The sequence below is a fragment of the Leptodactylus fuscus genome, chromosome 6 (genome assembly GCF_031893055.1).
Source record: "Leptodactylus fuscus isolate aLepFus1 chromosome 6, aLepFus1.hap2, whole genome shotgun sequence".
NCBI classification, from domain to species: Eukaryota; Metazoa; Chordata; class Amphibia; order Anura; family Leptodactylidae; genus Leptodactylus; species Leptodactylus fuscus.
Window position 1 is genome coordinate 156,732,663 of NC_134270.1, and position 12,297 is coordinate 156,744,959.

General features: G+C 42.5%; 1 protein-coding gene across 1 annotated transcript in view; it reads right to left on the reverse strand.

Moving 5' to 3' along the window:
- Positions 1-12,297, reverse strand: part of ABCG4 (ATP binding cassette subfamily G member 4) — a 42,113-nt gene that overhangs the window by 15,506 nt on the left and 14,310 nt on the right. Inside the window, exons 3-8 of the mRNA XM_075277713.1 lie at positions 8,778-8,910; positions 8,275-8,325; positions 8,050-8,195; positions 1,314-1,437; positions 1,098-1,212; positions 876-1,006 (exon numbers count right to left, since the gene is read on the reverse strand). Coding sequence (XP_075133814.1) covers positions 876-1,006; positions 1,098-1,212; positions 1,314-1,437; positions 8,050-8,195; positions 8,275-8,325; positions 8,778-8,910 — 700 coding nt within the window. The remainder of the gene's footprint in view (positions 1-875; positions 1,007-1,097; positions 1,213-1,313; positions 1,438-8,049; positions 8,196-8,274; positions 8,326-8,777; positions 8,911-12,297) is intronic.

The following is a 12,297-nucleotide window of genomic DNA, read 5'->3' on the forward strand; positions in this document are numbered from 1 at the left end:
CGGCACTGGCAGAACTAGCATATCAACCAGCCTTACAGATAGATAGGTTAGGTTCACCTAAATCAAATGGTGTTTTCCTCTTGTGAATCGGGGGCCTCCATAGACAAGATATCGCTGTTTTTGTCAATATGCAAATAAGCTCCTTGAAGCAATGAGAGTGTAACTGCTTAGCTCTTTGGAGCAATGAAAACAGTCTCATTGCTCCAAAGATCTCACTTGCATACATACATAGCTCCTTAGATCATTTAATAGGTGCTTCTGCAACAGTTGGAATTTTTTTATCTAACCCCCATCTTTCCTGAGAAATCAGTGCTGTTAGTTTTGGTACCTGAAATACTATTTAGACTCTGTCAGGAGGGCGGTGTCAGGTAGGAGCAAATAAGGGGTGCAATTCTGAGCTCTGACACGGGTGAACAAATCCCACCCCATGTATGGGACCTTGATGGGACTTGGCAGCTCTGTAAGTGACCGTCTGCTTCACCCCAAGTGTGAGAAGGAGCTATCGCAGGTCCTTCCTTCCAACTGCAACCAGGCTGTATAATCTACATCACACCAAGCGAAGATCACTCCGCACAGAGAACTAATGATTATGACTATGAAGTCTTCCTTCTTTGTCTTCCTTTCCCTAAGCTGCTATGGACTCCTAGTATATCTTCTCTTCTCAGCATATGTGTGTCTACGTCTGTAATATATTACTGTGTATTATCCTGTATCTGTATTACTATGCTGCTGTAACATACTGAAATTTCCCCACTGTGGGACTATTAAAGGATTATCTTATCTTATCGTTTAGATTTGGCCCTTGACTGCACCATACTTTATTCCAATTAAATTTTTGTTGAGATACTGAAGGCTATCCAAGCCTAGATACTTACCAGAGGGCAAAGATCTAGCTCTTGTATAGTTGGCTTGCTTTTTTCCCTACTGATGGGGCACAGTCCGTCTTCCACTGCCTGGAATAACACTGGGTTTAGGTCTCCATACTCCCCTGATGCTATTTCAATGACTACATAGGCAGAAAGAGATAAGAGATACAGGCTGCAACAAGAATTGCAAGAAACAGAGAACATATAAGGATTCATGAAGGTGCGACTCACTGAAATCGGCAGGATTGTGATATGTCGGACAGTGTAAGCCTAAGCTCTTCAGATATGGGATGAGGTGAGTTACAGACCCCCGATATATGCACTGTCCCTGACTGAGAATATAAAGCTGGAAACAGAGGAAAGAACAACATTTTAGTCATAGATAGAAAAATAATCGGCTATGGGGCTATAATATTATAATACTGATATATAATAACCCTCACTGACCTTGTCAAACATTTCAAAAAGTTTTGCGCTCGGTTGGTGTATGGTGCAAATAATGGTGCGACCGCCTTGTGCCAGAGAGTTCAACAGCGAGACCACCTGGAAACAAGAAGCGCTGTCTAAACCACTGGGAAAAGCAAAAAGAAGAATTAAGAATACAACACTGGATATATACGAAATGTAGATTTTTCAACATCTCTACAACCATGGCTTGGTACTCTGGATGGGATTTGTTCACATGACCTTAAAGAGGATCTTTGACTACCTCCAACGACAATTGATAGCCGCCCCTCCTTTGGTTCTGAAATTTTTTTCTCTAGCCCCCACCATTCCTGAGCAATCAATGCTATTAGTTTTGGTGCCTAATATACTATTTAGCCTCTGTAGTGTCAGGAGGGCAGTGTCAGGCAGGAGCAGACAAAGGCTATGATTCTGAGCTCTGACACTGGCTGCCTCTGATTGTAGCTCAGAGTCACTCCCCCGTCTGACACCGCCCACCTGACATTACACAGCTTAAAGGGGTTGGTCACTTTCAGACCAATACTGAGAGACAAGTCTTATGGTTTGTACAATAATAAGTTGTACAATTTTCCAATATACTTTCTGTATCAATTCCGCACAGTTTTCTAGATCTCTGCTTGCTGTCATTGATTCTGTTACTTCTAGTGGATAAAAGTCTGACTATGGTCATGTGATTTATGGTCCATGGTCATGTGATTTATGGTCCATGGTCATGTGATTTATGGTCCATGGTCATGTAATTTATGGTCCATGTGTTAGGGAATAGTCAGATGATAATTCCCCAGAAGCTGCTGGTGAACACTGGAGGGAGGGGCACAAGGGACAGTGAGCCCTAAACTGAAGCCCCCCGCTTTCCCTTCCTATTGCCAGACCCTATCCTAGGTGATAGGCGACAACCACGAGGACAATCCCTCCCTGAATACGTGAAACACAAAACGCAGACAAGACGTACAACAATAAAGGGAGGTCAAGTAGCCAGGGTTCGGTAACAAGAGAGCGATGCAGTGCCAAATCGGAGTCAAGAGAATAGTCAGTAGGAAAGCCAGAGGTCAAGGATTAGCATACAAGTAATATAACAGCAAGAAAAACCAGAAAGCTAGGGCAATAACCGGCACCAGTGTGACTGTGAGCCAAGACTAAATAGGGAAGGAAGAACCCGCCCAGAACCTGACAGGAAGAAAAGCTGTCAATCGCAGGCAAGACAGATTAACCACTTAATGAACAGAGGCAACCTTGGCAGAAGACGGGTGTGGTGCAAATCCAATTAAGGACTAGAACCGTATTCACACAGTGCAACTAAAAACCTTAAGCAAATTGTCAAACTGCACACGCCTCCGGCGCCGCAGCATGCGAGCAGAGGGTGGCGCAGAGGCCCGAACAGGCAGAGATGTTACAGTACCCCCCCTTTTATGAGGGGCCACCGGACCCTCACCAGACAAACCAGTTCTAGAGGGATTCTGAGTTTTCCCTGCCTTGTATTTTGGTTCTGCTTGAACCACAGATGCTTGAGAACCAGGCAAACATTTTTTATTCACCTGGCGCTTCTGATACCACCAGGTTTTAATACCAGAGGGGCGTTCCCAACTTTTAGTAGCTGAGACCTTCTCCTCACTGACACAATCAACAGACTGTAAAGCAATACAGTGGGATGAGCACTGATCTCCCCACTTTACCAACTCCTTTTTACCCCAATCAAAAATAGGGTTATGGAGCTTCAGCCAGGGGAACCCCAAAATAACATCAGCAGAGAGATTCTCCATAACAAAAAGGCTTATGACCTCTGAATGTGAAGAACCCACTTGCAAAGAGATCAAGGGGGTTTTCAAACTGACTTTACCCCTGGCCAGTGGAGTAGAATCCGCTCCAGCAACAGACATAGGTGTGTCAAGTGGCAAAAGCTCAATGCCCAAAGATTCAACAACTGAATATTTAATAAAATTTGCTGCAGACCCAGAGTCAACTAGGGCCTTGCCAGAAACAGATCTGTCCCCAGAGGACAGAGACACAGATAACATCATCTTATTGTTATTTCCACCAAATACCTGGTTGCCTGAGTGGTTCTTCTGATTACCACTCAGGCACTGAAGTTTATTCGCAGGTGACCAGGGTCTGATAGAGCAGTCTCGGATGACATGACCAGAGGAACCACAGTACAGGCACAGGTTATTCCTGAGACGATGCTCTCGTCGTGTCTTGGCGTCCATAGCTCCCAGTTGCATGGGTTCCTCACCAGAAGTGATGGGAGGAAAGGTAGGTTTTTCAGAGGAGAGAGAGGAAGAGACAGAAAACTTGGAGGCAACAGACCCTACTCTCTTTTTTAAATTTTCTCGGATCTTGCGGTCAATACGGACCGCCAAAGTCATGGCCTTCTCAAGAGTCGGGGGATCTGGGTGACCAACCCAGAGCTCCTTAACACGATCACACAAGCCTTGCTTAAAGTGAGCCTTTAGTGCGGACTCACACCAACCTGCAGTTATACTGTACTTACGGAACTCAGAGCAATACTCCTCTGCAGAGCGTTTGCCCTGCCGCATGGTGAGGAGTTGAGTTTCCGCAAGCGCAATGTGGTCTGGTTCAGCATAAATAGAGCCCAGGGACTTAAAAATTTTTTCCAGATCAACCCACTCCTCAGCCTCAGCAGGGAGTTTAAGGGCCCAAGCTTGTGGGTCCCCCTGTAGCAAAGATATAACCACTGCCACCATTTGGGCCTGAGTAGCATGTGGATTCACACGGAAGTACAGGCGACAAGACTCCCTGAAAGTTTCAAATTTTGTACGGTCCCCTGAGAAACGGTCTGGGAGTAGCATCTTGACCTTATAAGGTGCCAAAACAGCTGGGGATGGTGCAGCAGCCTCAGTTAGGGTCTGAACCTGTTTAGCAAGTTCAGCTACCAGGCCTGTCAATCCCTCCAACTTGGCTGCAAAGCACTGGATAGGATCCATGCTTATCTGTAGGGAAGCAATGGATGTAGGTTTTAGGCCGGTTATTCTGTTAAGGAATAGTCAGATGATAATTCCCCAGAAGCTGCTGGTGAACCCTGGAGGGAGGGGCACAAGGGACAGTGAGCCCTAAACTGAAGCCCCCCGCTTTCCCTTCCTATTGCCAGACCCTATCCTAGGTGATAGGCGACAACCACGAGGACAATCCCTCCCTGAATACGTGAAACACAAAACGCAGACAAGACGTACAACAATAAAGGGAGGTCAGGTAGCCAGGGTTCGGTAACAAGAGAGCGATGCAGTGCCAAATCGGAGTCAAGAGAATAGTCAGTAGGAAAGCCAGAGGTCAAGGATTAGCATACAAGTAATATAACAGCAAGAAAAACCAGAAAGCTAGGGCAATAACCGGCACCAGTGTGACTGTGAGCCAAGACTAAATAGGGAAGGAAGAACCCGCCCAGAACCTGACAGGAAGAAAAGCTGTCAATCGCAGGCAAGACAGATTAACCACTTAATGAACAGAGGCAACCTTGGCAGAAGACGGGTGTGGTGCAAATCCAATTAAGGACTAGAACCGTGTTCACACAGTGCAACTAAAAACCTTAAGCAAATTGTCAAACTACACACGCCTCCGGCGCCACAGCATGCGAGCAGAGGGTGGCGCAGAGGCCCGAACAGGCAGAGATGTTACACCATGGTCATGTGATTTATGCTCATCATTTGTGCTCATCACATGACCATGGACCATAAATCACATGACCATGGTCAGAGATTTATCCACTAGAAATAACAGAATGAATGACAGCAAGCAGAGATCTAGAAAACTGTAAGGAATTGATACAGAAAGTATATTGGAAAATTGTACAACTTTTTATTATACACACCATAATATTTTTCTCTCAATATTGGTCTGAAAGTGGACAACCCCTTTAAATAGGACATCAGGCACCAAAACTAAAACATGTTATCCATAAAGCTATTGTGGTTTACCATATCATCGGACTTGTGGCTTTGAGGCGAGCGTCTGCAGGTGTATCTGTGCAGTGGTTTCACTGTGATCCTTCTACAGGCACCAAAACTAACTGCACTTGTTTTGCTTGGGAATGGTGGAGATTAGAATATTCCAATTGTGCTGGAATTACAGACATAAATCCCACAAGGATACATAAGTGACTCATCATATTTAAAACTATATATATATATATATATATATATATATATATATATATATATATATATATATATGTGTACAATATATATATATATATATATATACAGTATATATATATATATATATATATATATATATATATGGCCCAATATATATAAGCCCATAGATGGAAGAAAGAGGAAGAGCAGTAAGTGTTGTACTGGCTCTAATGGTTTTATAAATCTCAGCATGTCAATTATATTTATTTAAATGCTAGGTATAGTTGAAGCAGAGAGTCCGCAGAGGAAAATTCAGCAAACTTTCAGTGAAAAGCGTTGCGGGAAGAACTGCGATGCGTTGCCACCACTTTTTTTCCTGCAGCGCTTTTGTTCAGAGAGATACTACGTGGGGCCGTAGCCTAAAAAAAAATTAGCTTTTTTTTTTTTTTTTTTTTTAAATATACTTCATGCCTTCATTTATATATTTAATATAGTTCATATATTTCCGGTTTTAATAAGTAAATAAAAAAAATAGTCTCTAATTCTCTCGCTCCTCCAGCTCCAATGTTCTGGGGGTTCCTATCGGTCTTTGTTTACTTTTGTTTTTCTTTTATTATTATATTCCTATTCGTCCCTTTTAATAAATTTTGTTTATGATCTCAGAAAACCTGTTTCTTGTCATACCGCTAGGGGTATATTCATGCAGCAGACTTGTTTGTGCGGACACACTGCAGACACCTTGAAGGAATAGAGGCCGGAGCGTAAGACTGACCCCGGGTGACCCCGGCCATTCATCTCCACTTACAATGGTCCTGACACACTATAATTGGATGAGTAAGGAGGAGAGTTCTGCTCGGGGAGGTTGGCGGTGTGAACTGCTCTGTACTTGTCACATAAGAGTTAGCAGCATGAAGGTCTGGTCTTACGGCGGCCCGGGTTATTTCATGTTGTTTTAGTGGTTTTTCCCCATGGCCATTGTCAGATTGTGATTTCACATTATACGGGTGACTGGATTCATAACGCAGACCTCGCTTGTGATCCAGACAATATAGGGGAAATTTATTAAAGCCTTTATGCCAGAAATTGACATCAAAAAGTTTTTAAAAATTGACACACCATTTAACAAAGAAAATATGACTTTTTGCCTTTTTTTTTTTTTTTTTTTTATAACCTGCAAACTACACTGTAAGGGTCCATTCACATGGAGGAAAATGGTGTGGAATTTCAGCGCTGTAAGAAAAGCCTCCCATTGACTTCATGTGAATGGACCCTAATTTCCCAAAAAGGGGTTGTGTTGGCTAGGGCTTAGTGGAGAGTACATGAAGGTGCGTTCTGCAAAAATTATAATTATTATATGAGACAAAAACTAGTATAAATTATAGCTCAAATCTATGCTAAATATGTGTTTCTGGTGCATGGAGGGCCAGGATTTACCTCCTAAAAAAGTTTACACCACCTATTAGTTTACTTTGGGGCAAAATTTCATACAAAAATGTTGGTTCCAATTTTGCACATTTTGTCACAATGAAATGACTCCCTTTTTTTCTCCAAAGTCACTCACACAGGCCCCCCAAAAATTTGCTTTCTAGCCAGATGTACCAAAATGGCCCACACTTGGTGTATTTTATGCCAGGGTTGATCTGTAACCATAATAGTAAACCTGCACCAGTGTCTCTGATTTTGGCCTCGTAGACCCAAGGCCTGTAACCAGCTCATCTCATTCTGTTTTTCATTTCCTATTCATGATTTCCAAGCAGATTTAACAAAAAGTCAGGGCTAATAATTGACAGACGAATGTTGCAATTATTCTACATCAAAAAGTATCCCTGCACATCCCCTGAACCACTTCTTACTATGCGATGGAGTCTGAGGAGAACACACAATATAAGAATGATTGGTTTTTGGCAAACCCCAAAAATTTACAGTTTGGCCAAAACTGAAATTTTTGTAAAATTTGCAATGAATACAGTTTATTATGAACCGGTTCATTTACTTCTAATCCCACTTAAGAGACCCAGTCATGCTTCTGAAAGTGGATGGCCCCGAAGCTGTGAGAAGTTGCACAGGGGGCCCAAGCTGAATTTTTGCACCAAGGCCCTTGAGGCTTTAGCTATGCATGTGCATGTACACGTCAGTAAAGCACATTGTGCCATCTGACCACCAGGAATTCTCAGAAGAGATAATGCTGCTGTATAGATTGGATTAACCCTTCAGGAATTGCCGGAAGCAATGTACTGTAAGCAGAGCTATGATTCATGTGGACTCCTCTCTATAGTGTGGTGTTAGCAGTTTCCATGATGAAAATCTCTGAGCTCCACTTAATGGATTTTAGAGGTCTGAACTGACAGACTTGATAATAGTATAAAGTCTCAATCACGTCAGAAGATATTGGGTGGGTTTTTCTTGTCCAAAAAACAGGATATCTACAATACATAAAGCTCCAATATCAACAAGCAGTGACGATGTAATCGGTGTACACAGTCTGGCCACATGCCTCAGTGTGATGGTGTGCAATATGGTGTCCTTAGGCATGTCTGGTTGGCCTTCCAACCACACCACACCTAAGCTCTTCATAGTCGCAGTAAAGGAGACATACACCATAGACATCTGAGATATATAAATTTTTTTACCTGGTAGGTTCATCAAAGAACATAACTGGCGGGTTATTGACTAGTTCCAGAGCAATGGCCAAACGCTTTCGTTGACCCCCCGACAGGCACATGGTACGGGTTCCAGAGCATTCAAGGAGACCCAGAGCTGTCAAGATCTCATTCACCTGTAAAATAACCACGTCCGTAAATACGTGAAGAACGACAGAGGAAATAAAAGATGGAGAAGTGCACAAAAACTCTAACCAGTTTTCTCTTCACCGCCATCTTCTCATTGAGTTTCAAGTTGGCAGAGACCTGTATGATCAGAAATAAAAAACACAAGTCAGATGACATTCACATCCACTTCTTCGCTACGAGACTCCATTGTAGAGTGTGTCAAAAAATCATGCACTATTTCTTCTAGCAAGATGATAGCCGCCATAAAGGAAACCCAATGGGCCTCACCATAGTCAGTGCGTTCCATCAGAATCTGCTTATAGCTGTCATATAACAGATCAGTCCCCACTAGCCTGATAGTGATGTGAAGTGACAATAGCCAGAGTCAGGCGGTCGACCGTGTGGCAGTAAGTGGAAGTGAAAAGTATGGATATTGCGGTCTAGTCTTAGGGCTTATTTTTGGTCTGGTCTTGGTCAGGGTCGGTCTGAAATCCTACAACCCCCGCCATGAAAAGAGTACATATGATTATGTCATGAGAAGCCACCAGCTTTGATATCTTATTCCAATCCTATTACAGAGATATTCTCACCATCATGGCTTCTTTGACAGTCAAGTGTGGCAGTAGCATGTCATCCTGCATGATGTAACACGACATCTTACGGAAAGTTCGTAGCTCCCTCTGTTTTCCATTTACCAATATTTCTCCAGTCATTCCACTGTCCCTGGTACAAGAAAATACAGAGGATGAATGGGATCATTCTAAAATACAGAGGAACACTGTTACATATACTGTTATCATTTACCATAATCAAATGTCACTTTATTTTATTTTGAAAATGATGTGCAATATCCACAAAGAGAAAAACCTAATGAGGACGCAAAACCTTTAAAGGGATCCCACTGAACTATGACCGCCTTGTGCAGAAGGTTCATAAAAAGCTTATCATTATTTTGGTGTCTCTAGTGGACATGATGTCACAGTACAGGGATAATACACACAGTGATGTCACAGTACAGAGATAATACACACAGTGATGTCACAGTACTGGGATAATACACACAGTGATGTCACAGTACAGGGATAATACACACAGTGATGTCACAGTACAGGGATAATACACACAGTGATGTCACAGTACAGAGATAATACACACAGTGATGTCACAGTACTGGGATAATACACACAGTGATGTCACAGTACAGGGATAATACACACAGTGATGTCACAGTACAGAGATAATACACACAGTGATGTCACAGTACAGAGATAATACACACAGTGATGTCATAGTACAAGGATAATACACACAGTGATGTCACAGTACAGGGATAATACACACAGTGATGTCACAGTACAGAGATAATACACACAGTGATGTCACAGTACAGGGATAATACACATAGTGATGTCACAGTACAGAGATAATACACACAGTGATGTCACAGTACAGGGATAATACACACAGTGATGTCACAGTACAGGGATAATACACACAGTGATGTCACAGTACAGGGATAATACACACAGTGATGTCACAGTACAGAGATAATACACACAGTGATGTCACAGTACAGAGATAATACACACAGTGATGTCACAGCACAGGGATAATACACACAGTGATGTCATAGTACAAGGATAATACACACAGTGATGTCATAGTACAAGGATAATACACACAGTGATGTCACAGTACAGGGATAATACACACAGTGATGTCACAGTACAGAGATAATACACACAGTGATGTCACAGTACAGGGATAATACACACAGTGATGTCACAGCACAGGGATAATACACACAGTGATGTCACAGTACAGGGATAATACACACAGTGATGTCACAGTACAGGGATAATACACACAGTGATCTCACAGTACAGGATAATACACACAGTGATGTCACAGTACAGGGATGATACACACAGTGATGTCACAGTACAGGGATAATACACACAGTGATGTCACAGTACAGGGATAATACACACAGTGATGTCACAGTACAGGGATAATACACACAGTGATGTCACAGTACAGGATAATACACACAGTGATGTCACAGTACAGGGATAATACACACAGTGATGTCACAGTACAGGGATAATACACACAGTGATGTCACAGTACAGGATAATACACACAGTGATGTCACAGTACAGGGATAATACACACAGTGATGTCACAGTACAGGGATAATACACACAGTGATGTCACTGTACAGGGATAATACACACAGTGATGTCACAGTACAGGATAATACACACAGTGATGTCACAGTACAGGGATAATACACACAGTGATGTCACAGTACAGGGATAATACACACAGTGATGTCACAGTACAGGATAATACACACAGTGATGTCACAGTACAGGATAATACACACAGTGATGTCACAGTACAGGATAATACACACAGTGATGTCACAGTACAGGGATAATACACACAGTGATGTCACAGTACAGGATAATACACACAGTGATGTCACAGTACAGGATAATACACACAGTGATGTCACAGTACAGGGATAATACACACAGTGATGTCACAGTACAGGATAATACACACAGTGATGTCACTGTACAGGGATAATACACACAGTGATGTCACAGTACAGGGATAATACACACAGTGATGTCACAGTACAGGGATAATACACACAGTGATGTCACTGTACAGGGATAATACACACAGTGATGTCACAGTACAGGATAATACACATATTCATGTCACAATACAGGAGCAATGCACAAAGTGATGTCTATGCAAAGACAATGTCAGTAAAAAAAATACCAGCACCCCTTTACTTGTGGGCCACCATAGCAGCTGTTATACTTACTACCCTGGTAGTTACATCCTACTTCAAGGTAACCTTCATAGGGCTCGTTCACACAGGGCAAGAGGGGGTGGATTTTGATGCCGAATCCACCTCAAAACCTGCCCCCTCGCAATAGAGGTCTATGTACATCGCTAGCATTCTTTTTTACATTAGCGGTGTGTTCCCGCTCGCACAAAAAACAAGTGAGCTGCCCTTTCTTCAGGCAGTTTCCGAGGCTGATATAGCTGCAGTGTCCGCCTCGTGATAGCACCCTCCGGAATCATTCCTTTGGGCCTACTCCGGAGTAGGAAGCCGCGACTGTTGGGCAGGCGCTTTTTGGTGCTATTCTGACCGACCAAAATCAGAACCAAAATACGCGGTCACTAGCCCCTTGTGAACTAGCCCATATACTGCTGACTTCTGACACAGCAAACATTACTTCAGACATCAACATTTAGCTTATCACAGGGGCAATATACAGGTCAGAACTAATAACTACAGATTTCCTTTATTTCTCTGATGTATAGCATTCTAAATATGTTTATTATATAAATGTTTTTAGATTTAGAATTTGTAATTTCTTATAAACTATCCCGTGCCCGTGTCTCCGCAGTATTTTAGGAGTTAAAGATAACATTCCCTGCTCACACAGCTATATTTAGCTAGGCCGGCATAGTCTAAGCTGCAATTTGCTGCATCTAAACTTGTGTGAGAACAGCAGGACATGATGTCAATAAATAAGGGATAAGAATTGATTTCTGCATAGAGATGGTGTGTAACGTCACATCGGCTCTGTCGACATGTTGGCTGCTCAGAACTGTGGACCCCCGAAGACTGAAGCTATCCTCTGCTACCTGGAACTAAAATCTTATAAACAGATCCTTTAGGACTTATAAGTTGCTAGATGCAGCCTCCATAGGTGGGATTTGTCTATTCGGCATATCCCACAGATGCTGAGGTCCGGGGATTTTGGAGGCCATACGAACGCCTTGACAATTCCCGAACAATTTTTACGGTATGGCAGATGTATTATCTCAATAAAGGAGGTCACTGCCATTAATAATAATAATAATAATAATACATTTTATTTATATAGCGCCAACATATTCCGCAGCACTGTACAATTTATAGGGTTCAGATACAGACATACATAACAAAGAACGTCATTTCACACAATGGGATTGAGGGCCCTGCTCAAAAGAGCTTACAATCTATGAGGTAGAGGGGGTGACACAAGAGGTAGCAGGGGCGGCATTGCTTATACAGTGTTCAGACAATTTTGTAATAGA